The sequence below is a fragment of the Lactuca saligna genome, chromosome 8, assembly GCF_052625555.1.
Source record: "Lactuca saligna cultivar CGN05327 chromosome 8, ASM5262555v1, whole genome shotgun sequence".
Taxonomy (NCBI): domain Eukaryota; kingdom Viridiplantae; phylum Streptophyta; class Magnoliopsida; order Asterales; family Asteraceae; genus Lactuca; species Lactuca saligna.
This window is the reverse complement of record NC_136424.1, coordinates 168,874,815-168,900,551: the sequence shown is the minus strand read 5'-3', so window position 1 is coordinate 168,900,551 and position 25,737 is coordinate 168,874,815. Positions and strand designations below refer to the sequence as shown.

Sequence of the window (25,737 nt, the reverse complement as noted above, 5' to 3'; positions counted from 1 at the left end):
TGTGTGTGTGAGTATTGTGGGGCGTATTTTTGGTATCAAGAGAGAGCATTGTATTTATCCCAAGCCAATCATCCACGATATACGAAATGTTGTAATTTGGGAAATGTTGTTCTTCCCTACCCTCTTCGTCCGCCTGAAATGCTTATGCAATTTTATGAAGATGATCATTTTATGCATAACATAATAGCATATAAATCCATGTTCTCTATGACGTCTTTTGGTGCAAATGAAGATCACTCAATCAACAAAGGTCATGCGCCATATGTGTTTAAAGTCAGTGGTCAGATTTACCATTGGATTGGATCCTTTTGTCCTCAAGATGTTCATCAACCTAGATTTCTACAGTTGTATATGTGTGATACTGAAAATGAGGTTGCTAATAGACTTCATTCTTTTCATGGTGAGGGTGAAGTACTTTTGTCTGCAGATGTTGTAGATTCATTTAGTCAAATGTTAAACACACATAATGAGTATATCCGTACGTTTAAGACTGCAAAAGAAATTGCTCAGTCAATGAATTTAGATTCATATAGTGTGCGGTTATTTGGTAATGTACCTGACAGAGGATATGGGCCACCGGCCCCTGGAAGTTTGGGTTGTATTGTTTGTGGTGATGATGTTACTGGGGCTGTTTATGACATTGTTGTCTATTCAAAGTCTGGCTCAGTTCGGCGAGTTAGTAAGCTTCATCCGACATATATGCCTTTGCAGTATCCATTACTATTCCCATATGGTGAAGAGGGATGGTCTCCCACCTTGCATTTACGGATTGACTCTAATAGAAGTTTAACAAATAATGTGTATTACAGTTATAAAATTCATGATCGACAAAATTACTCTCTTATTTTACATGCACCAGTATTTGGTGGATGCCTATACTTGTATTGAACAATCTAGGCTTAACTTTATTGAACACCATTAGCAGTAGTTGCGTTTAGAGTACATCAGTGGTGTTTATGATGCTTTGGACAAAGGCGATACAGATAGTCGTGTCATTGGTAAGCGGGTCTTTCTACCTGCAACTTTTGTGGGGGGGACCTAGGTATATGTATAAACACTATAAAGACGCTTTAGCCATATGTAGGGTTCATGTTAAGCCACAATATTTCATCACTTTCACTTGCAATATCAAATGGCCTAAGTATAGAAGATACATGGATGCTATTGGTCGGCGTGATATTCAAAACAGACCAGATATCATTGCACACATCTTTAAGATCAAAGTTCATGCTTTCATTAACTTCCTTAAAGAAGACAAAATTTTTGGAGATGTCAGTGCATGTACGTTTCTAAGCTCTCATTTCATTCTTCTTATTTTTTTGCTTTCTTTTCCTTTTATGACTTAACATAATATACTATATTTTTCTTTACAGATCTCTACACCATTGAATTCCAAAAGGGGTTTACCACATTGTCATACGTTATTGTAGGTTGCATTGCCGTTTAAAATACAGGAAGGTGCAGATATTGACAAATACATCACCGTTGAGCTTCCTAATCCCATACTCGAACCAGAACTATATAGGACTGTTACAACATGCATGCTACATGGTCCATGCGGTTTACTTAATACAGGTGCCCCATGTATGGTAGATGATAGATGTGTGAAACGGTTTCCAAAACCATTCAACTCATTAACAACTTTCGATGAAAATGGTTACATGCATTATAGAAGACGTGTTGGACCGTATCATGTCTTACAAAGTGGTGTTAGAACTGATAACGGGTATGTGGTGTCGTACAACAAACGTTTGTGTAGTCGATTTGATGCTCACATCAATGTAGAATATTGTGGTTGGAATATGGTGATTAAGTACTTATTTAAGTACATTTCAAAGGGCGTTGATCGTGTTCGTTTCACTCTTCAAACATCAGAGGCGAATACCACTACTTCCTCCTCTACCATACCTGTCGCTGTGAATGAAATCAAGTCATTTCTTGATGGTCGGTATATATGTCCACATGAAGGAGCATGGCGAATCCTTAACTTTTCCAAAAAATGCAAATATGTTTTCTTAATATTTGGTTCCAGTTTTAGATGCATTTTAATTATTAAAAAAAATCAACAAAAATCAAAATCTAATCATAAATTTAAAATTTATCAACAATTTAAGGAAAATATCTATATCCAAAAAAATGCAAATCTGTTGTCTTTATAAATTTTAGATAACATTTTTATATTTTATAAACTCATCAAAAAGTAAGAAAAAATCTGATAGATGAATTTTCTTCCAAAAAACGCTAGAAGATCGATGTTTAGAAAATAGTAATGCGTTGTTCTTTTTTTTTTTGTTTGAAAAGTTGTTTATAATAGTTTTACAGTTTTATTTGATTACCAACGAATGAAGACATTATTTTGTGATAGTGAATTTATGAGATGTGTTTTTAGCAACTTTATGTTTTGAATTAGTGGTAACAAATGTAGTTAAGAATATTTACAAGAAATTTTTTATGGGGTCTCACTTTAGTTTTTGCACAAGGTCTCCAAAATGTCAGGGTCGGACATGCAAATATTGAATTGATTTAATTAACCAAATAGATCAATCCATTATAAGTCTAACATAACTTGAGCTAAACACTAGTAAATTTGTTAGTTTATCCGCTTGATCACCGTATGAACGAACTTATTTGCTAAAAGATTAGGTTAGTAAACATTAATTCGGTCATTAAAGGAATCGGTAATCAACGAATGTTAATCCATTGCACTTCCATTAATTCAACCATAATAGCAAGTATATCGAATCTAAATGAAAGTCTCTCATTTATCTTGATTAAAATCATCTTTTGTGTTTCTCACTTTTTAGTTTTGCTTTGTGTTTCATTAGTTGATAATTAGTTCCTTTCTAAGTTTTAGATTGATTAATTAAGTTTCTAGTCTTGCAAAACTAGAAAAAAAAAAACCCCTTTTAATTAAATAGTAATTTAGGTAACTTTAGTAGATAAAACTAGCTGATATTCTATTTTTATTTTCAGTACATTATCTTAGGAGTAATAACTAGTTCATTTTATTTTTTGAAAAGAGAAAACTAATTGAAAAAGACTATTTTATGAATTTTTAAAAGTTTAGAATCATATTCTAAAGACAAAATTACAAAAATGGTCCCTATGGTTTGACAAAAGTCACAAAGTAAGTCACTACTAATTTTTTTTGACGAACATGGTCCCTGTGGTTTCCAAAACTTGCATCAATGGCCATTTTTGCTGACGCCGTTACTGTTCATCCGTTAGTGTAAGGGTATTTTTGTCTTTTCAAGTAGCAGGGACTGAGTTTGTAACTGTGTGTAAACCATAGGGACCATTTATGTATTTTTTCTATATTTTATGTTTATGAGTTTGTGATTTTTCCACTCATTTACTTTTTAAAATATCACTTTGAACTCTGAAAAATGTTACTTTTATCTCTCTATTTTCTAAATTTTCGTGTTTAACCCCGTATTATATATAATTTGTTTTTTATTAATAGCTTTTGTTCGCTAACCTAAAAAAACTATTTTCACGTGTTTATTTTCATATATTTGTCGGTATAATTCAAGGTGATCAACGTTTCGATTATAATTTAGAACTTTCTTTCATTATTTTTTTTAAAGTTACATAATTTTTTTTTTTTTTTTAATTGTCGGTTTAAATTCGAGCTTATTTTTCGACGTAGTTTTTTTTTTTTTTTAATTTTTTTTTATTTTAACTTTATGTACGTTTCCTACGTATGAGACGGGTCATAGATAATAACTTTCGTTTGTTAATTTTAAAAAATATATTATATTCGAGATTGTTTATGTTTTGATGTATTTTTTATACATTTTGTGCTTAATTTTATATACATTCTTACGTATCATTCGGATCATATATAATAACTTTTGTTTGTTAGCTTAAAAAAATGTAGTATATTCGAGTTTGTCTATGTTTCGACCTAACTGTTGTTTCATGTTTTTTACGTATCAATATAGATTCGAGTTCGTCTATATTTCGACATAATTTTTTTATGTTTCGTGCTTATTTTTATGTACGTGTTTTTTTCATTCATGTTTTTTTTATATCGAAATGCAACTTTTATGACTATAATCACCAAAATTCAACTTACAAAATTCAAGCTTATAATTACGCTTTTATCTATTATATGTGAACAAACTTATACGTAAGAACATACATAAAATAAGCACCAAAACATACAAAAAAAAAAAAATTAAATCAAAACATAAAAAAATAAAGAAAAATAAAAACTCAAATGTATATCAGCACGTGCATAAAAATAAGTAAGATTTTTTTAAGTTAACGAACGAAAGTTTAAATAATAAAAAATATATAATATGTGACCCTAATTATAAGTATGAAACGTACAGAAAATAAAGCACGAAAACGTTAAAAAAATATGTTTCGCAAAACGTTTTGGTGCTTATTTTATGTATGTTTCTACGTATAAGTTTGTTCACATATAATAGATAAAAGCGTAATTATAAGCTTGAATTTTGTAAGTTGAATTTTGGTGATTATAGTCATTAAAGTTGCATTTCGACGTAAAAAAACATGAATGAAAAAAAACACGTACATAAAATATAAGCGCGAAACATAAAAAAAATTACGTCGAAATATAGACGAACTCGAATCTATATTGATACGTAAAAAACATGAAACAAAAGTTAGGTCGAAACATGGACAAACTCGAATATACTATATTTTTTTAAGCTAACAAACGAAAGTTATTATATATGACCCAAATGATACGTAGGAATGTATATAAAATTAAGCACAAAATGTATACAAAATACATCAAAACATAGACAATCTCGAATATAATATATTTTTTAAAATTAACAAACGAAAGTTATTATATATGACTCATCTCATACATAGGAAACGTACATAAAGTTAAAAAAAAAAAAAAAAAACTACGTCGAAAAATAAGCTCGAATTTTATAAAAAAAACCATGTTACTTTAAAAAAAAATAACGAAAGAAAGTTCTAAATTATAGTCGAAACGTTAATCACCTTGAATTATACCGACAAATATATGAAAATAAACACGTAAAAATAGTTTTTTTAGGTTAGCGAACTAAAGTTATTAATAAAAAACAAATTATATATAATACGAGGTTAAACACGAAAATTTAGAAAATAGAGGGGTGAAAGTAATATTTTTCAAAGTTCAAAGTGAAGGGTTCAAAGTGATATTTTAAAAAGTAAATGGGTGGAAAAGTTACAAATTCATAAACATAAAATATAAAAAAAAAGTACATAAATGGTCCCTATGGTTTACCCAGAATCATAAACTCAGTCCCTGCTATTTGAAAAGACCAAAATACCCTTACATTAACGGATGAACAGTAATGACGTCAGCAAAAAGGATCATTGATGCAAGTTTTGGAAACCACAGAGACTATATTCATAAAAAAAAATTAATAGGGACTGATTTTGTAACTTTTAGCAACGATAAAGACTATTTTTATAATTTTCTCTATTCTAAAACTTTTTGTCAAATCTCTAAAAAGCTGCAAAACAATGGAACCCGATCCAATTTATTCAGCTGGTGGTCCGCTTCGACCCGTTAATAGCCATGAATGGCTTTGGGTTGCGTGATTGTATCCCCACTGGTTTCTCAACTAAAACCAACAACAATGGTTATAAGTTTACATTTATTTTCCCAACCGGCAAACGTCGCTCATACCCGCCTCCGGCAGCTCCTCCACAAGGTAATTCTTGTCTCTCTTCCTCCATCTTTTTTGATATTTCACAATCACCATTCAATTTGGTATTACATCATCAGTTTTCGACGATTTGTTGTTCTAATCGTAGTGATGATTGATTTAAAATCAACATTGAAGCCTAATAATCATCACGAATAACATAAATCCCCTGAATTTAACAATTTTGTTGCTTCCGACTTCGATGAAAAAAATGCTTTCAGAAAATTAATTTGTTCAATCCCCTGATTTTGATTTTTGATCATGCAATGTAAAATTTTGTTACACAACAGCTCAAAACCTGCAATTCTAGCTTCGTTTTGTTGTAAGTTTGACCTTACATAGAACTGAATCAACTTATGATATGATAATTCGTAGATTTGTTTTTGGGAAAGGATCGAGATTATACTCTCCTTACAATCTGATTCCTTTTTCTGTTTGTTTAAAAAACATATGAGATTCCAATTACTATAAACAACCATAATCATTGTGCACTATCCCATTAACAATTATTCTTTGTCAAAAGTTGGAAGGTGAACCAGATTAACATTAAGTAGCTGGAAGATGAACAAACTGACATCATCAAACATGGAATTAGACCTAGATCGACCCAACATTGAAGATTACCTCGCCTCTGATTCCATTCAAGAACCTCTTGGAAAGCTTCGACTGTAATATTCATCTCTCACCTCCTCTCTCTCTCTCTCTGTCCACGTGGCATTCTGCATTACTTTGATGAATTGATTGTAATCGACTGATTCAACATTTTGTTCAGGCATGATTTGCTCGACATTTCACCCACCCTAACAGAAGCAGTCGGCGCCATTGTTGATGCAAGTATTCATTATCTTCTACTCTCTACACTTCAATCTGAACGATAAAAAACAATTCATAATTCATAAATCATAATAAACCAACAAAAATTCTATTCTAATTTCTACACAAACAGGATTCATTCACACGATGCTTCAAATCCAATCCTCCAGAACCATGGAACTGGAATGTGTATTTGTTCCCATTATGGTGCTTAGGAGTCGTAGTAAGATATGGAATTCTTTTCCCTGTAAGGTTAGTCTCTCTAATTCTCAACCACTTTATCACATTTCACATAAACTTTATCTATCAAGATAATGACCATTTTGCCCTTGTTCATTTCACAGAGTTTTAATTCTCACAATTGGTTGGATAATATTCCTTTCATGTTATATCCCTGTGCATGTGCTACTAAAAGGACATGATAAGATCAGGAACAAATTAGAGGTATAATGATACAACATTTTAATTTTTTTAATTTTTTTTTTTTTTAATTACAAATTTTGAAAATGTAAATTTATTGTTAATCTTCAGAGGGCATTGGTGGAATTGATTTGTAGCTTCTTTGTTGCATCATGGACAGGGGTAGTTAAGTACCATGGCCCTAGACCATGTGCAAGACCTAAACAGGTATTAAATTTTATAAACTGATAATGATTTTTTATAATGTAATTTATATTTTATAAAATGTTATACTTAAACTGAGTGTATGATATTATTTTATTATATATAAACAGGTTTTTGTAGCCAATCATACTTCCATGATCGATTTCATTATTTTAGAACAGATGACTGCATTTGCTGTAATCATGCAAAAACACCCTGGATGGGTTGGTGTGTAATATGTTCATCAGTAATTTGTATATAAATTTATGTAATTAACTAATTATGTATATTACAAATTTTATAATTTATAATATAATTATATTTATGTGTAGGACTTTTGCAAAGTACAATTTTGGAAAGTTTGGGGTGTATATGGTTCAATCGTTCAGAATCTAAAGATCGTGAAATTGTAGCAAGAAAGTATGTGAAAAATGAAAATGAGATTAAAATTTTTGTTTGTTTATATTTTTTATGTGTTATAATATAAAAATAAATGAAATTTATGTTGATGTTTATTTAATTTAGCCTTTTATTATAGGTTAAGGGAACATGTTGAAGGAGCTGATAATAATCCTCTTCTTATTTTTCCTGAAGGAACTTGTGTGAATAATCATTACTCTGTTATGTTCAAAAAGGTATATATATATATATATATATTTTTTATTTTATTTTAAGATAATTAAAATAAAGTATTAAAATTTTTTTTATTTTTATTTTTCAGGGTGCATTTGAACTCGGATCCACTGTTTGTCCGATTGCAATCAAGTACAACAAAATCTTTGTTGACGCCTTTTGGAATAGCAGAAAGTAAGAACCTTTTTTTTTTTTTTTTTTTTTTTTTAATTATAAATTCATATTTATAATTTTTTTTATTACGCTTAAAAAATTACGTGTTTTTTGCATATATTTTACAGACAATCATTCACAACACATCTATTGCAATTGATGACGTCATGGGCTGTGGTGTGTGATGTTTGGTACTTGGAACCCCAAAACATGAAGCCGGGAGAAACAGCTATCGAGTTTGCTGAAAGGTAAGGGCATTTACGTCTTTTTACACATACAAAAGATGTAGATCTAGACCGAGTCCATGTCCCACCTTCTTAAGTGAAACAAAAGTTTTAACTTTTGTTTCACCGACATCGGTCACAGTCTCAGTCAAATAGATGTCAAACACAGTACAGTATGTTCTGATCTGATCTATATTGTACTGTACTGATGTGTTGCAGGGTTAGGGACATTATTTCGGTTCGGGCGGGTATTAAAAAGGTTCCGTGGGATGGATACTTGAAATACTCGCGCCCAAGCCCAAAACATAGGGAAAGAAAGTAAGTTTAAGTATTTGTTTTTGTTGAATAAATTAATTGGTAAATAAATTTGTTATGGAAATAAATAATTAACCCTTTTTAATTTTAATAATATGATTTTCATTTTGAAATATTGTATTGCAGGCAGCAAAGCTTTGCGGAGTCGGTGTTGCGTCGTTTGGAAGAGAAGTAGAAGCGGAAAATAAATGTCACTTTTTAATATATTTCTTTTGAGTGTTTGATGAATGTTTTTGAGATATTATATTTTTATTATATTAAAGAACCAGATATGATCTTATGGAAATTTTAAACCTTTTTTTTTTATCAGTTAAATTAGTTATTTGATCATTATAAGCATGGAAGACTAGATAGATTTGTTTATTGTGTTTTAGACAGTTAAGTTATAGTTGAATATTTTTTTTTTCAAGATGAGAGGTTATTGCATGCTTTTTTTTTTTTTTTTTTTTTTTAAAATCTCTTTCATGTAGGATGACATTTGGTTAAATCTAGAAATTTGTATTTTCATTCCATAAAATTTTGTTTTAATATCATTTTATCATCAAAAAAATAAGTAACAAATAAACTACGATGGTAAGCCTTGGTCATTTTTATAACTTCATTGAAAGGGGTACTGGTTATATGCTTGGTCAACGTCAGAGTAAAAAGTCAAAAAGTCGTCCCATGAATATATTGAATGAATGCTTCAAAGTCTTTGTGTGACATTAATTTCTACAAAAATATGGTTGATGTTGAATGCAACTTTTAAAGAAATAATAAGTATGGAGTTCAACAACCCATGTGAGAACGAATGATATAGTTTTCGACATTTTATTTTATTGGTAAAATTTATAACTTTTTATTTTCTATAAATACATACTTATATCGATATAGGTTTTTTTTTTAATTTTTTTTAAATTTTTTTATAATTATATATATATATATATATATATATATATATATATATATATATATATATATATAATTTTTATTTTTATTTTTATATCAATATTTATATATTCATAATTTCATATATGAATAAACATTTATCTTTTGGAGCTTTTAAACATTGAATGCAAGAAACGATGTTTAATTAGTGAAGGCATATCAAGTAGTGGATTCACATGGGATTAGAACTCGGACCCATGGCATCACATCCGAATCAAAACCTGATACATCTCAAAGCGTTGTTGTTCATATATCAAACAGACTGGATACTTGGAGTTGCAAAATTTGAGCGAATGGGTTGTCTACGGTGGAGGCTTTCTAGAATAAATTGGACGAATTTACCCCTATCTTACCATGATCCAAAGTTGAATGGTTGAAAGAAGTTCCACTCAAAGTACTGTGTTTTGTCTGGCGGGCCAAATGGGGCAGAATCCCATCAACGCAGGCTTTGGAAGTTAGAGGAGTTCAAACACCCTCACTAAATTGTGGGTATTGTTTGAACGGTGTGAGTTTGCAGTTATAGTGCGCAATTAGATCATGAATTGGTGTGGTATTAATCCAGGAGGTATTGACAGCATAGATAAACTCTTACACTTTGTAGCCAACTAGAGTCAGTGTCCGAAGAAACAGAGAATACTTACGATGATATGTATGGAATGATTTGGAGTCTTTGGAAAGCTCGGAATTGTAGGATCTTCAATCAGGAGAAAAGGAGTCCAACCCAAGTTATTGATGACATTCAATCATTGGTTTTCTATTGGCTAAAACACAGGGGCTCAATGGGGATCACTCGGTGGTGTGGTTGGATTGTGTCTCCATTTGTTCCTTTATAATGTTGTGTATTTCTTTGTTTCCTAGTCCTTTTTCATTCTTCTGTAATTTTTTTTGTACTTTTCCTTGATGGGCTCATCTAGCTTCTTGCTAGGTGTGGCTTCTTTATAAAATTGTTAGTTGTTTTCAAAAAAAAAAAAAGAATGCATATTTATCTGATTTAAATTATAGTATAATCCATTGTTATTCACATATAAATAAAGTGTTCCTTATTTCTATGAATAACATTAATTAATAAATGCAGACAATGAATGGGTTGTAATAAAACTTATATACATAGTTTTTTTTACAGGTGAATAATACATATCATGATAGCACATATTAAAAAAAAATGTATTTTACGTTAAAATATATTAATATAGATGGGGATTTATAGAGAATAATATATATATATATATATATATATATATATATATATATATATATATATATATATATATATATATATATATATATATAGGCTTAGGTTAATTATTTTATTTTTACTAACTATTGTGTCCCAAAATGCACAAATCTGGACCAACGGATGGAATTCATCAATGGACATGATTTGATAGTGTATGATATTATAATGGGATAACATGTACCATATAATCACACAAATTTTAGCAAAAGGGTATTTTTGACAATTAACTACAATTATAAAAGGAAATTTTCGAATATTTTGGATATTTAATTCTCCTAATTTTAAAAATATGATTTTTTTAATTAATTCAATTTTAATTCTAACATAATTTGTAAACATAACCGATTTATTATGTCAGAATATATTTTTAGTTAGAATGATACTCTTTCAGAATTTTATTCTATTAGAATATTATTGAATAATAAAAAAGTTTTGGAACCCGATGTTGAAAAATAATTACATTCTAACATATTTTGTTATAATAACATAATGTGAATCATAAACTATTAAATACATTCTGAAAAGAATACACAAAATAGATTCTTGAATTAATAATATACCAAATAATTAATTGTGATTCTTTGAATAATAACAATATTCTGAAAGAATAACACGTGTAATTCTTAAAAAATAACAACATTCTTAAACATTGAGCGTGATCATTCTTTAATTCATTCTTCAAAACTTTCCCATCAGTTCTTCAAGCAATTTCTATCACAAATTCTGTTAGAATGCAAGAGTAAAATTCTGTTAGAATATATTATCAACATATAAATATTAAAATTTTATCCAACTAAAACAGTAAATTCTAGCAGAATTTATTATCAACATATAAATAATTAACCAAAACCATAATCGGAAGACATGAATAAAAAACTTAACAAAATTTTATCCTCCCAATTTATTAACAATCAAATAAATAACGGATTTATAACCATGGTTTTTATCCTTTCATGTTACTTGCAATTTCTATGACTTTATATATTCTGATAGAATATACAGAATATGATAGAATACATAAAATACATTCTGGCAGAATACATAGAATGCATAAACACACACACACACACACACACATATATATATATATATATATATATATATATATATTAAAAAACTAATGATTGTGTTCCAAAATCAAAATCAAAAAGCAATTGGATGTAAAATCTATTTTCAGGAGTGAGGTAAATAATTTCTACAGTTAAGCATAAGTTACTACATCACATAAGCAATCTTTTGTTTTCTAGTTACAAATGCCTAGATTTCAACTATGCATTTTATCGAACACGTGTTGTGCTTCTTCAGTTTTTTTTAAAAAATTAGTGAGAGTCTTACTAATCATCATGTCGCCATTGATGGAAACATCCATGGAGTTTGATAACTCCTTCCGTACATTATCGCTTGGTTCTGAACATCGTTTCTCTTCTTTCTTTCGCCACTGAAACAACATGTTTTCTTCTCCTTTGTACAGCCACATTCCCAACTGCAGTTTCAAATAAATATAATTAAAATCACTTGTCAAATTCAAACTCAGTCAATCGTTCATAAAATGAGTCAAATTCATCCACACGACATGAAATGGATTCATCACTATATCATCACAATCAACATAAATAACTGGAAGAGAGAAAAACCAGAGTTAAATTCCATGTGCTATGAACTGTAGAGAAAGAAAGCATGCCTATATTCTTGATCGGTGGCAGTGTTCGACGGTGGTGGCGGAGTTGATCGGTGTTGGGTGAAAGCCAAAGAGAATGGAAAATGGGTGAAGGGATTGAAGACAATTGTAATTTTCAAGCGTAGGGTTTTTTGGTTTGATTTTGATATCCCATATTTAAAGGGATGATAAATATATTGATTATCTACCATATTTAAATATGTCAAGATTACTATAATACCCTCAAATGATTTATTTAATGATTTATTATTTCTTGAATTCTCATTGGTGCACACAGGCACACAATAATTGTCAAAAACATTTAAACCTATCTCTCTCTCTCTCTCTCTCTCCCTTTCTCTCTCTCTCTCTCTCTCTCTCTATATATATATATATATATATATATATATATTCAAAATTTTATTATAAAAATTACATTCTAAAATAGATTCTCTCTCTCTCCCTATATATATACATACATACATACATACATACATACATACATATATATATATATATATATATATATATATATATATATATATATATATATATATGCAGGTCTTTTGAAAACCAAAAGATTTATGAGATTTTGCGAACTCATAATCAGATCATCATTTTCCAACACAAAAAACATCAATCTTTTCCAAATGGTGCGTCTAAGCCATATCTAGGCTAAAAGAACATTGATGATTTTTTTGTATAATTGTTGATGAGCACAATCAGCGGTAATATGGATTGCTGATGAGCACAATCAACAACCATATAAACTACTGATAAGCACAATCAGCCGTCATACTGACTGCTGACATCAACACTCCATATGGATGATGACTATGCACATCCACAATCCATATGACTACTGATTGTGCTAATCAGCAGTCCATATGACTGCTGATTGTGTACACATCAACTTTCAAAAATAAATAAAAAAAATGCCAAATCTTTTTTTAGCCAAGATAATACGACTTAGACACACCATTTGGAGAAGATTGATGTTTTTGATTTTCAAAAATGATGAGTTGATTATGAGTTCGCAAGTTCACACGGTTTTTTAGTTCTCACAATAACACAACCATATATATATATATATATATATATATATATATATATATATATATATATATATATATATATATATATGGTTCTCTTGAAGGTGTCACATTGGAAATGTGTCATCCGGTTCAAGAAGCAGGGCAAGCTGAGCCCTAGCTATATTGGTTCCTTCAGGGATTTGGCTCAGGTGGGCCGGGTTGCTTATAGTTTAGATCTTCCAACCAAGCTCAGTCAGATTCATAGCACGTTTCATGTCTCTCAGCCGTGGAAGTGTTTAGCAGATGATTCCGCAGTGGTACCATTGAAGGATATTCAGGTGGATAACCGCCTGAACTATATTGAGAGACCGGTATTAATATTGGATCGGAAGACGAAGACCTTGTGGAACAAGGTTTTCGAGCTAGTGAAGGTGTAGTGGTAGCACCGCAAGGGAACAGAGTGGACTTGGGAGTCTGGGGATGAGATAGGGAGCACTACCCAGAATTATTCGAGCCGAAGGACTTCGAGGACAAAGTCTTATTCAAGTGGGGGAGAGTTGTAACGCTCGATTCCAGGTATGAAATTAATTCCAATTTGTTCATGATTTCTCTTTGAAAACGACGTTTTGAAGCTCAACACGTCGTGGCAATATGTCTTTGGCCCGCGAAGTTTAATGGACCAACACGACGTATTGTGGTGTCTCAACATGGCGTGTTGGCGGCTGGGAAGGAAACCTTAATCTTAGGGTGTTACACCCAATTTAAAGCTCTCAAGTTATCATGGATGGCCTCTTTACCAGCTTCTATTGCCACTAAAACACTAAATCATACCTTGAGCCTTTTGGTGGTGTTCTTGAGCCTTGCGTGGATTCTTGTGGTTATTTTGCTTATTTTGAAGGAAGCTTTGAAGATTTAAGGTGTTTAGCTTCGAAGGAAGGTCACAGATCCAGAATCTCTCTACATGTTGTAGTCTCTTTGAGGTATGAAGCTCATATCTTGACTTATTGATGATTAGATCTCCTCATAGTTTGTTTTGTTATGCTTTTGGCTCCTTTTTGGGTTGTTTGAGGAGTTAAGTAGGTTTGTGGGATTACTTTGTTAGATCTGAGCTTCATACGGTCTTCTTTAGCAAAAGGTGCAAGCTTTATGAGATTCTTGGTCACATGCATGCATTAAGTCCCTTTTAAGCTTAAGAGCTTCATTTAGGCATGCATGAATGTAAATTTGGTAATTTTACATAGTTTTCTAGCTCAAGGAGATCAGATCTGTGTTTTGGGGCTATGTCTTAAGAGTTAAGTGCTTATTAGTTAAGCATTGTCCTATTAAGCCTTAGGGTTTGGGTTTTGGACCCTTTTTGGTAGTCCCTAGCGGTAAAGTTGGAAACTCCTTCTGAATCTCATTTGGGTCTAGATCTGGGTTTTGGAGCCCTTGGAGTCGAATAAGGCAGCTTAATGTATTAAGATGTTGGAACTCAGGCAAACACCGCATGTTTGCAAGTTAACACGGTGTGTTGGCTGGGATTTTCCTCGATTGCTTGGATGATGGTGAAACACGATGTATTGGCAAGTTAACACGGCATGTTAGGTCAACATGGACTGCTGACCTTGACCTTGACTTTTGTCTTTGATCATGTTTAACCCTAGGGGAGGGTGTTGGGGTATTTCAAGTTATATCTAAGGATTGGTTATTGTTTAGGTGTCGGATAGAGCTGATATTCCGAGTCAGGACCTATTCAACTATCACTCGGATTCAAAGGTGTGACACCTGTTCCAAATATTATTTGATTTAGTTAATTTTAGAGTTTTTGGTGCATGGACTGAGCAAGTTGGGAGTCCAACTCGTCGAGTACGGGAACAACGTGAGGAGCAGTAGATCTGGAAGTTACTCTGTACTAGCCATCTGTTGGATTAGTGTCTAAGTCCATAACTATTTTGGTATGTACTTGACCCGATGGTGCATGGTCCTTTTGGGTTGCCTTCACCAAAGCAACTTGATTAGAGAAATAAATAAAGAGAGAGAGAGGTTAATATGATTTATTAATATGTTATAAGAATAATATATTAAAGGAGAAATCATATTTGTTTAATTAATATTGGTCAATAATTAATTAGGAATTAATTTTGTGATCAAGTGTAATTAATTAAACTAGAGGGGCTAATTTGTAATTATGTGATAGTTACAAAATAAGGTAAGGATTATCTTAAATATATGGTGAACGAATTTGAGGTGATAAGGCCTTAGAATTCGACTATGATAAGGATTCAAGGATTATCTTATGGGTTGCTTTGTGGATAAGCAACTAGATAAGGATAATGACTGAAACCCTATCTGAACACCTATATAAACACCCCTTGGCTCATGAATTCGTGAATCCCTTCCCAAGGAGTCCTAAGGACGAATTCTAACCTCTCTCCTCTCTCTTTATACCTTCTCCATTTGCTCTTGGTGTTTGTAAGCCATTAGAGGAGTGACACTTGTGACTCTAAGCATTCTAAAGTCAATTCAAGGAGGAATTGGGATTGTTATTACTACATAACAATCAAGGTAATATCTTAAACCTAATTATATGTTAATATTGATTTCCATATGCTAGAATTAGGGTTTATAGTCTTGGATTCAAAGCATGTACAATAGAGAAACATAGATCCAAGCTTTAGGGTTTGTATGAGCACATAGGATGTCTTATGACCAAAACCCATCAGTGGTATCAGAGCCTAGGATGGTTTCAATTGTATTGATGCATTGTATATCTAAAAAAATCGATTTTTTGGTGTTCTAGATGCTGGACTCGCCGAGTCCATAGCTGAACTTGCCGAGTCCATGGTGACTCGACGAGTCCAGGCTTGACTCGACGAGTCAACTCGTCAGATAATGTTTATCTCGGGATTTCTTGCTGTTTTTGCATATGGATAGTTACCTTATCATGTTAGATCAATATTAATCCGATTATATGATATATTTGACTATATTTTTGATCTAAATGAAGATATTTATCAATTAATAAGATAATTGTTTCCTTATAAGATAATTGATTAATTATTTTGAGTAAATTGATAAATTGTTTTGCAAGAAATCATTAAATAAATCAAATATGGATAATTATGTGATTAAATGTTCATTTAAAATTATTTGTTATTTGATCCTTGTTATGAAAACTTTCATATTTTCCCATTTAGGTTTTATAGTTTAAATTTGAACCCAAAAGTTTTGAAGTTTTGAAATTTAAATAGTTAAAACCCTAATGTTTTGAAAAAGGTTTCAAAACTTGCCCTCAAGTTTTGGAATTTAAAAGTTGATTAAAAGTTAATTAGGAATGTTAAATTCTAAAACCCTAGAAATATTTTTTTTTGAAAAGTTCAATTACACCCTTATGGTTTTATTAATTAATTAAGGAGTATAATTAAAAGAGATTTAATAAATCCATAAAAGTTTAGGTTAACCATTTAATTGAATTAAAAGTGTAATTGTTAAAGTTAACCACATAGTATTTTAAAAGTATAAAATTCACCCTATACAATATATATAACGTTAAAAGTCTAACATTATATATATGTATGAGTAAAAGTCAGTCTTACCGTTAGTAGGCCTCATTCACGAAGCTGGTCTATAAGGGGTGTTTAAGGAAATTGCCTATAAAATGGCGATTGAATGGGTATCCACTCTTACCCACCGCACTCTTGACTAGTGGAGGGTCGTTAGCCGAACGGGTAGGATAGGACGAAACCTTCCATTATAAGTATAATGAAATACAAAGTAACTAAATGTTTTTCTAATTCACAATCTTAGTTACTTAGGCAAAAGTGAATTGATGTAATTCCATGAAATTACACTTTGTGCCCTTGTGAAGACGTTAGTGGAGCGTGTGTGGTTTACCGGCACACTAAATGGTTCTAAGCAAAGGTAGCAAAGGGTGAATCAATGTTTGTCATAGTTTGGTGGAGCGTGTGTGGTTTACCGGCACATCGAATAGGTGACTGTAACATATGAGGGCACCATGTAAATTTGCATGGTTATTCACACCCGCTTTGTGATCCTCGGCATCCCAGTCACAAACGAGAGGGGAATATCGAGATTTAAACATGCCATTGAAAGTTCAATGAATCTCAAAGGATCTAAGAGTTTTCATAGATTTAAAACTTAAATTTCTTTTTCGTTTTTCATGGTGGAAATTAGTGAATCTTCATTCACTTACCTTCAAATATTCTGCAACTAGATTACGACATCCCTTTTCTAGGTTGTAGCGTATTGTGTTGGGTTCTAGCCTTAGTATTTCATTTGGGTGATTTACTAAGGACTCAATCTATCAACTAACTTGAATTCGTTTTTCTCCCGTTTTGTAGATGTCAAAGTTCGACAACTATGGTCTTCCCAAATCCCGTGGAACAAGCATTCCACATGAAGATGATATTCCACGATTCGATCGAGGAACAAGAAATCATGATTCACTTCCTCTTCCTCCTCCAATTATTCTCCCTAACCCACAAGATTGTAAAATTGAAAGGTTCAATATCACTCAAGCCCTTTTGGCAAGTAAACATAAAGAAGGAAAGTCGGTGTGTGCACACGTCTTAGGGATGAAGTCACACATTGATAGGTTAAGAATGATGGGATCCGTTGTCGGTGAAGAGATGGCTGTTGATTTGGTTCTTCAGTCACTTCCTAACTCGTATAGTGAGTTCGTAAGAGAGTACTATATGATGAACCATGACATGACCCTTATTGATCTCACCTATATGCTTATTGCTACTGAATCAACAATGGTTTGACGCAATAGAAAAGCAAAGTTGATTGGTGAATCTGCCTTCAAAACCTCTATGGATATAGACAATGGCAATGAAAGACATGCAATGATCGAAAAGTTTGATCACAAGAGAAAGGCGATGTCTGAAGTAGTTCCATGTGTTGTTCCAAAAGAGTCAATTTGCTTTTATTGCCAAGAGAAGGGGCATTGGAGACGAAGTTACCCTATTTACCTAAGAGATCTAAGAGATGGGAGAGTCAAAAGTATGACCACGCTTCAGGTAAAATCCACTATCTAACTCCGTTAAGTTCCTATTCATTGATTCTTAATATATGATGTGATAAGATTGCATTTGAATGTTTTGAAGGATCGGTGAAAAGAAAGGAAGCTTGATAAGAGAGCAAGATGAATCTAATCACAAGAGATGGATCTTGATCGCATGGACTTGAAGATTGGATTTTGAGCTTAGATAGTTATGATAGAGTTGTTAGAAAATTTCCTTTTTCCATAGTTTTCAATAGATTTTGCATTGTAAGGACAAATGTTTTTCCGCTGCTTTTATAAATAAAATAAATTTTGTTTGACTTATTTATTTATTTGTTTACTTCCTTGCAATAAAATCGTTATGAAAATTGATGTTTGCATATTTCTACAACGAATGGATATGATTCTTAGTTATGTTATTTATGGAAATGACAAGAATTTTCCAAATAGGGAGAGTTTCTCATCGCCCAAGTTTCAATTGGACAGAAACTTGGAATCATGCAACTTGGTTGCACGATGAATGAGAAATTTCATATTTTGGAAATTAGACTAATTCATTGACAAAGTGTCAAGTGAAGGACTAGGAGATCAAGTACACAAAGTTGCGTGTTGATCAAAGTCCACCATAAGAGTAACAAAGACATTCGTCATGATTTACTAAAGGTTTAGTAAATATGATTATGCTTATAAGATTAAGTGTAATTCTGAATTGATTGAAAATGTTTAAATGAATAGCAGAACGAATAAGAAGAGTCAATTAGGCAGAAAAATAAAAGTTTCTCCATTCTAAGAAGAAGGGAGAGTAACTTTTACGCTTTATAATGGGTCTTAATGATTAAGAACCATATCTCAATTGATCCTCTAAGTGAGTCTTAGTACAATTGTATGTTTAAGAAGAGGAATCAAGGATTGAAGAAATTGTTAAATCAAGAAGTCTATCATACTTCGTTCCAATAAAAAGTCTTAAAGTTAAGATTGTGACAATGAGTGAAAAATATTAAAGGTTTATAACATTCATCAAATGTGGAAAGTTGTGATGTCTTGAATAAGACAAAGATCGACTAGGACCAATTTATGAAGTGTTTTGATAAAAACTACACTAACTCTTGAATATTTGTTTGTCAATAAATGTTTATTGACAAAAGAATATTATATGTCAAGGAGTCAGTGGGAGTCTTATTGGTCTGGAAAGGTTTCAAGAACAAATCAAATAAACCTTATTGATCATCACTAGCACACGAGTTGAGGTTTACAACCTATCGTGTTGACAATATTTTGATTCTGTGTTGTTCCAATTGAGTTAATTATGCATGTGAGTCCTATGAGTTCTCATCTTGAACGCATAAAAGGCAAGGCACCTTAATCAATGAAAGGTACATTGATAGGAAAACGTGAGCTGCTTAACTACTTGGAAGACGTGGTGGGCAGCTGTGCTACCATAAGGCAAGAAATCAAGATTAAAAAAGGCTCGGTCCATATGAGTTTGAATTTGTCGTAAGTGTCATAAGATTTCCTCCTTCATGAAAATGATTGTGAGGAAATGCTTTCACTAAGAAAGATTTTAAGAAGATAGTGATTGTAAAATTGCATTCTCGAATTCGATCATGGTTACGGTATCCCTTTCCATAATTTGAATTGTGAGGTTTGGCAATTAGTCTTAATTGCTAAGACACACATATGAACTATCTAAGGCAAAGGTGTATAAGCTTAAGAGGCCTTGATAAAAGATTATCAAAGCATTAAGTATTAGAAACATGGACTTAAGAAATTCAATAGGTATTGTTTTTCTGGAAGTTAAGATGTTTTGAATACATGTCGAAGCTAGTGGGAGCATAACTGTTATGTTTTTTTATAGTAATCATCATGATAGTGGGAGCATAAATGTTATGATTGTATGATTATTAAGGCAAGTATTGCAAGTTGGCAATATTAATTATAGAAAACAAGAGTCATTCTTTGCAAAGTTGTAAGGATGGAATAGTTGTTTTGCTATAATTAAGGGATAGAATATTATGCTTCGTTCCAAATCTAAAGGCTTAGGTTGTGGAATGTTAATAACTTAGTCAAAGAAACATAGTGTGTTCTTAAAATTTCGATTATGATTACGACATTCCTCTTCACAATTCGAATTTTGAGAACATAGCAAATAAAACAATATGCGTCGTGTCCCATATGCTTCGGGGATAAGATCGATTGCAAATGCTTTAATGTTTGACCATTCTAAAATTTTCCAAATGTCTAGCGCATTTAGAGGGAAAAGGGACTAGAATTGGTTTTGACTAAAATAATTAAACAACTATCAAAGGACAATCCAAAGTTCGACGAGGATTAGTCGCTTGTGAGTAGTTGGAAGTATAGTATTGGAAAATATGGAAATGTTTCCATATTGGATGGACCATATCGACATCATTACAAATAAAAAAGATTCTATTAAGAATGAGTTGTCATGAGGAAAATATGAAAGCGTGTCCATATTGGGAAGTAAATATTGAAAATCTATGACTAGATTAGAAACTTTTATGCAAAAGGATGTTCTTGAAAGAGAGACATCATATCTAAGGAATTGTCTTGTAACAATCTCCGATAAAGGACTTTGTAATATCATTGGCAATAGTCTTTGTGACTTTGGGGTAGTGACATTACGAAAGGATCGTTGCATAAAGTGTTAGAACCTAGCATATTCTATAAGTAGCAAGAATTTGATATTCTTACACTTATGCAAAAGGATTTGGAGTTGTAAAATGAGAATGATTGGAAATGTGTTCAATTTGTCTATTTCACAAAAGTAAGAACCATAGGTAAACATTGTGTGCATGCTAGGAGCATGGGACTGTTGGGTTATGAGCATTCTAACACTCCTAAGTGTACATGCAGCCCTAAATACCTTGGATCTATGTTTTCTCTATTATACATGCAAATATGAACATCCAAGGTATTATCCTAATCTAGCATACAAAACTATCAATATAACAAAATAGAATACATACCTCTTTGATGTAGAATGTCTTCATGAAGCTTGAGTGCCTAGTGCCCCAAGTGTGACACCTCAAATGGTTCACACAACACCAAATACACTTGGAATAACTTGGGAGAATTCTACACTTCATGAAATCGGCTAGCCCTTTTCTTCTCTCTCTAGTGGCCGATTTTGATCAAGAATAAGATGTTTATATAGTTATACAATTAGGGTAAACCCTAATTGTCATGACTTTCCATTTCCTTGGATCCATGGGTTCAAATACACCATGGAGCATCCATGGAACATCATATGGGTTTTGGCCCAACTAGATAATCCATGGAGCATTAGCCCACTATATAAGTATGGATGATTTGTACAATCAACCCATATATTTAATTAGTCTTCTTTTGATCACTTAATTAATCCTAGATTAATTCTTGATCAATACTAATTAAATAATCTTATTATTCTTATTATTAATATACTAGAACTTATAATATATTAATAACCATAAGTGTCTTATTTCTCTCATTATAGTCTATCCAAGTGCATGATGCCATGCAACCCAAATGGACCATGCCGGGTCGAGTCAAGTCTTACCAATTATAGTTATGGACTTAGACATTAATCCAACAGGGACAAGTGTTGGAATTCAAGTAAGAAGTTGATTACTCGAAACGACAAATAATGAGTAATCAATATGGTGATAAATAAAAGGCGTTTTATTTATACTCAAAGGTTTGAGGCCATATGGGATTAGTATTATTCTTGTGTTTCACATTTGCATGTTTTGACTTCCAGAATAATTGAGTTTATTAAGAATAATCGAATTATTCGAACGGGCCACAATCATTCATATGTTGGAAGTAGATATGAATGAAGACTATCATGAATTGGTGTGTGGATTGTCTAAAGAGCATTAGACATAAGCAAATGTTTGTTGCAACGTTCATGAGTGCTTACGAATATGATTTGAGCATTGGATTAAACCCACACTCACTTGGATCACTCCATGAATTATATCACGAGTGATTGGTGAGACGATAACATCTTATATTCTTGAAACCGAGATGTGTGAGTTGTATCTTGCTGATCGGTTGCACATTGATAATATGTAAACACACTAGTTACTTGGTGTTATAAAACATATTGTTGTGTGTGATTTGGTTAGTGAGTGAAAGCAAGCATTGTATCAAAGTTTATCCGTTCCTTTTATTCAAAGTAGGATAAAAGCGATATCTTTGGGCCCCTCGATGGTTTAGTGATGACAAACGTAAATGCTCGGTCGGGCTAGGGCTAATTTGATTTGTTCAATTAGTCAGTCGTCATAAATCAGAAATCAAGAAGTAGTACAAAGAGAATGATTTGAAATCATATCTCATACGATATCTAGAATGGAGGAATATATGATCCCTTATCTAAGGACACGCGTATCTGATAGGATCAGAGTTGACAGCGGCTTTAGAAAGCTACGATTGCAGATCAGGATTTGAAGTCATACGCATAATAGTTATTAGACTTATCCAAGTGGGAGACTGTTGGATTAGTGTCTAAGTCCATAACTATTTTGGTATGTACTTGACCCGATGGTGCATGGTCCTTTTGGGTTGCCTTCACCAAAGCAACTTGATTAGAGAAATAAATAAAGAGAGAGAGAGGTTAATATGATTTATTAATATGTTATAAGAATAATATATTAAAGGAGAAATCATATTTGTTTAATTAATATTGGTCAATAATTAATTAGGAATTAATTTTGTGATCAAGTGTAATTAATTAAACTAGAGGGGCTAATTTGTAATTATGTGATAGTTACAAAATAAGGTAAGGATTATCTTAAATATATGGTGAACGAATTTGAGGTGATAAGGCCTTAGAATTCGACTATGATAAGGATTCAAGGATTATCTTATGGGTTGCTTTGTGGATAAGCAACTAGATAAGGATAATGACTGAAACCCTATCTGAACACCTATATAAACACCCCTTGGCTCATGAATTCGTGAATCCCTTCCCAAGGAGTCCTAAGGACGAATTCTAACCTCTCTCCTCTCTCTTTATACCTTCTCCATTTGCTCTTGGTGTTTGTAAGCCATTAGAGGAGTGACACTTGTGACTCTAAGCATTCTAAAGTCAATTCAAGGAGGAATTGGGATTGTTATTACTACATAACAATCAAGGTAATATCTTAAACCTAATTATATGTTAATATTGATTTCCATATGCTAGAATTAGGGTTTATAGTCTTGGATTCAAAGCATGTACAATAGAGAAACCTAGATCCAAGCTTTAGGGTTTGTATGAGCACATAGGATGTCTTATGACCAAAACCCATCACCATCATCTTAAGGTAAAAAGTCACCATCTTGATCTCTTGTTGCTTGGTTCTCTTCTTTTGGTAATAGATGGCCATTTTTGGTGCAAAATGGGGTCAAACTCAGATCTGAACATATCACAAGGACATGGTTCTAGATCTGGACCTCTTTAGGTCCCAATGACATAAAGTTGTTTCCTTTAGGCAATACAATCCCTTTCCATGCATTAGAACCTTGTATGAAGACTAGTTTTGGTGTTATGGCCTTTTCCAGTGGGATCTAGAATCCCAAAATTTAGATCTAGTCTTCCCTAGTGTAGATATAGTCTAAGGATTGGTTATTGTTTAGGTGTTGGATAGAGCTGATATTTCGAGTTTGTAACTTTACGTGACATCTACACTAGGGAAGACTAGATCTAAATTTTGGGACTCTAGATCCCACTAGAAAAGGCCGAAAACGAGAAGGGCTAAAGGAACTTGTTGTCACACCCCAAAACCGATAACGGCGGAATACGTTTTGGGGTGGATGACGTAGTGTACAGTATCATCACAATTGTATAATAGTAAAAGCAAGAAACATACAACCATTTCATTTATATAGTAAGTGTATTTACAAGTGTGCTTTGTAATGTTTAACAAACACCAAAAGTAAACAAAAATAAGAGATGGGTCTTGTATCCTCCATCTTCTCCAAAAATGCTGCTGCTGTACCTGTCTATCTTTGACCTGAAGATACAAGTTATTTTGAAAAGAATATCAGCATAAAGCTGGTGAGTTCATAAGAGTTTTAGTGTGAGTACTTGTATAAAAAGCATTAGAGTCATTATTATGAACATTGAAGTTTGAAATCATAAATAGTGGTGAAACCTAGAAAATCCCATATTCTCCAGAACTGCATAGTAAATGAAAATCCTTAAGAAATCTGTTGTTTCTATCTTTGAATGTCATTTATCATAGAAGTGTAATAGTGACTCACCATTAAGTAATGTAATATAGTGAGTTATTCTTAGAGTATATGATAGTGGTGCAGCATGCTTTAGTATTAGATACTTATTTACTTCGGGATATTACTTCATCTTTCTTTTAGTATTTTAGTGCGGTTATAGTGTCTTTCTAGTATATTCCCAATAGTGTGAGTAATAGCGAACCCCCATGACCTTCCCAGTCATGCATAGTGTAGTAGAGTAAAAGCATCCCTGGGCCTGAGCGGCTCGGACTGATGTTATCAGTCGGGATGTAATAGCGTCTGTCCCGTATAGATCTATACATGTAGTGTCGTCTTCCTATCGGAAAACTTCGGGCATAGTGTATAGCGTATAGAGTATCCCGTAGTGGATTAGTGAGTTGTCTCATGATTAGTGCATTCTCTTGTATTATTGTGTAGTAATCTTTCGTATAACTTGTATTGTATTCTCTTATTAGTGTATTGCTTCAAAATATAGAGAATTATAGTAGTGTAGAGTAATAGTGGAAACAAGGGATAGAGTCCTTAACTATACCCATTATAGTTAATTTAGTGTGTGTAGTTCTAATCAGGTTAGTGATTTAGGCATCTAATGAAATAAGAAGTACTCGTAATCCGTACTAATATACGAGATATATAACTAAGAAATCAATGACAGTCGGACGGATAACCACTACCCTAAGCCCACAATCAAACAAGAAACAGGAAATAAGGCGAGCTATCGGTCCTAAGTCCTTCAAGTCTTACTTATATAAATATATTAGTATGGTTACATTCTTATAAGTAGTTTTGTTAAACAAAAGTGTTGTACGAAAGAAACGTTTAAAACTTGTTTGTTTATCCAAAATAGTTTTGAAAACAATTGATTTATTTATAAAGCATAGTGATAAATCACATGCGATTTGAACTACAGGTTGTGAATCACATGTGATTAATTCTATAATTTGAAAAATAGTCTTGTATAACTTTTCATAAACATGTATATTCAACTTGTATCTCCCCCTTAAAACGTATAAAACATTTGAAAGGTTCATTTAAGCGGTATGAACTCACCTGAAATCGCGGAAACCGGGTAAAAGTGTCGATTGAGCGTTTGGTACCCAATAACCTCTTGAGCACCTCCTAGGACCCTAATGTCATATGAAATATGTATTTTACAAGAAGTTAATCATCTTATGCTTTTCATTATAGTGTTTGGACATTCTAGCATCGTTTTCGGGG

The 25,737-nt window shown here is 32.3% G+C and overlaps 2 protein-coding genes across 2 annotated transcripts; both read left to right on the top strand.

Moving 5' to 3' along the window:
• The first annotated feature begins 207 nt into the window (after positions 1 to 207).
• On the top strand, positions 208 to 2,049 carry LOC145010282 (uncharacterized). The gene is made up of 4 exons (XM_078968845.1): positions 208 to 858; positions 975 to 1,271; positions 1,431 to 1,944; positions 2,033 to 2,049. Exons 1-4 carry the CDS (start codon positions 208 to 210, stop codon positions 2,047 to 2,049), a joined length of 1,479 nt encoding a protein of 492 aa, XP_078824971.1.
• Positions 2,050 to 5,494: 3,445 nt separating this feature from the next.
• Positions 5,495 to 8,705, top strand: LOC145013348 (glycerol-3-phosphate acyltransferase 9-like). Its single transcript, XM_078972143.1, has 13 exons — positions 5,495 to 5,684; positions 6,202 to 6,346; positions 6,451 to 6,508; positions 6,625 to 6,743; positions 6,836 to 6,935; positions 7,023 to 7,118; positions 7,226 to 7,322; positions 7,427 to 7,514; positions 7,633 to 7,729; positions 7,816 to 7,901; positions 8,009 to 8,128; positions 8,324 to 8,422; positions 8,546 to 8,705. The coding sequence occupies exons 2-13, from the start codon at positions 6,240 to 6,242 to the stop codon at positions 8,592 to 8,594; spliced, it is 1,116 nt and encodes a 371-aa protein (XP_078828269.1). The 5' UTR covers positions 5,495 to 5,684; positions 6,202 to 6,239; the 3' UTR covers positions 8,595 to 8,705.
• The last annotated feature ends 17,032 nt before the right edge of the window (positions 8,706 to 25,737 follow it).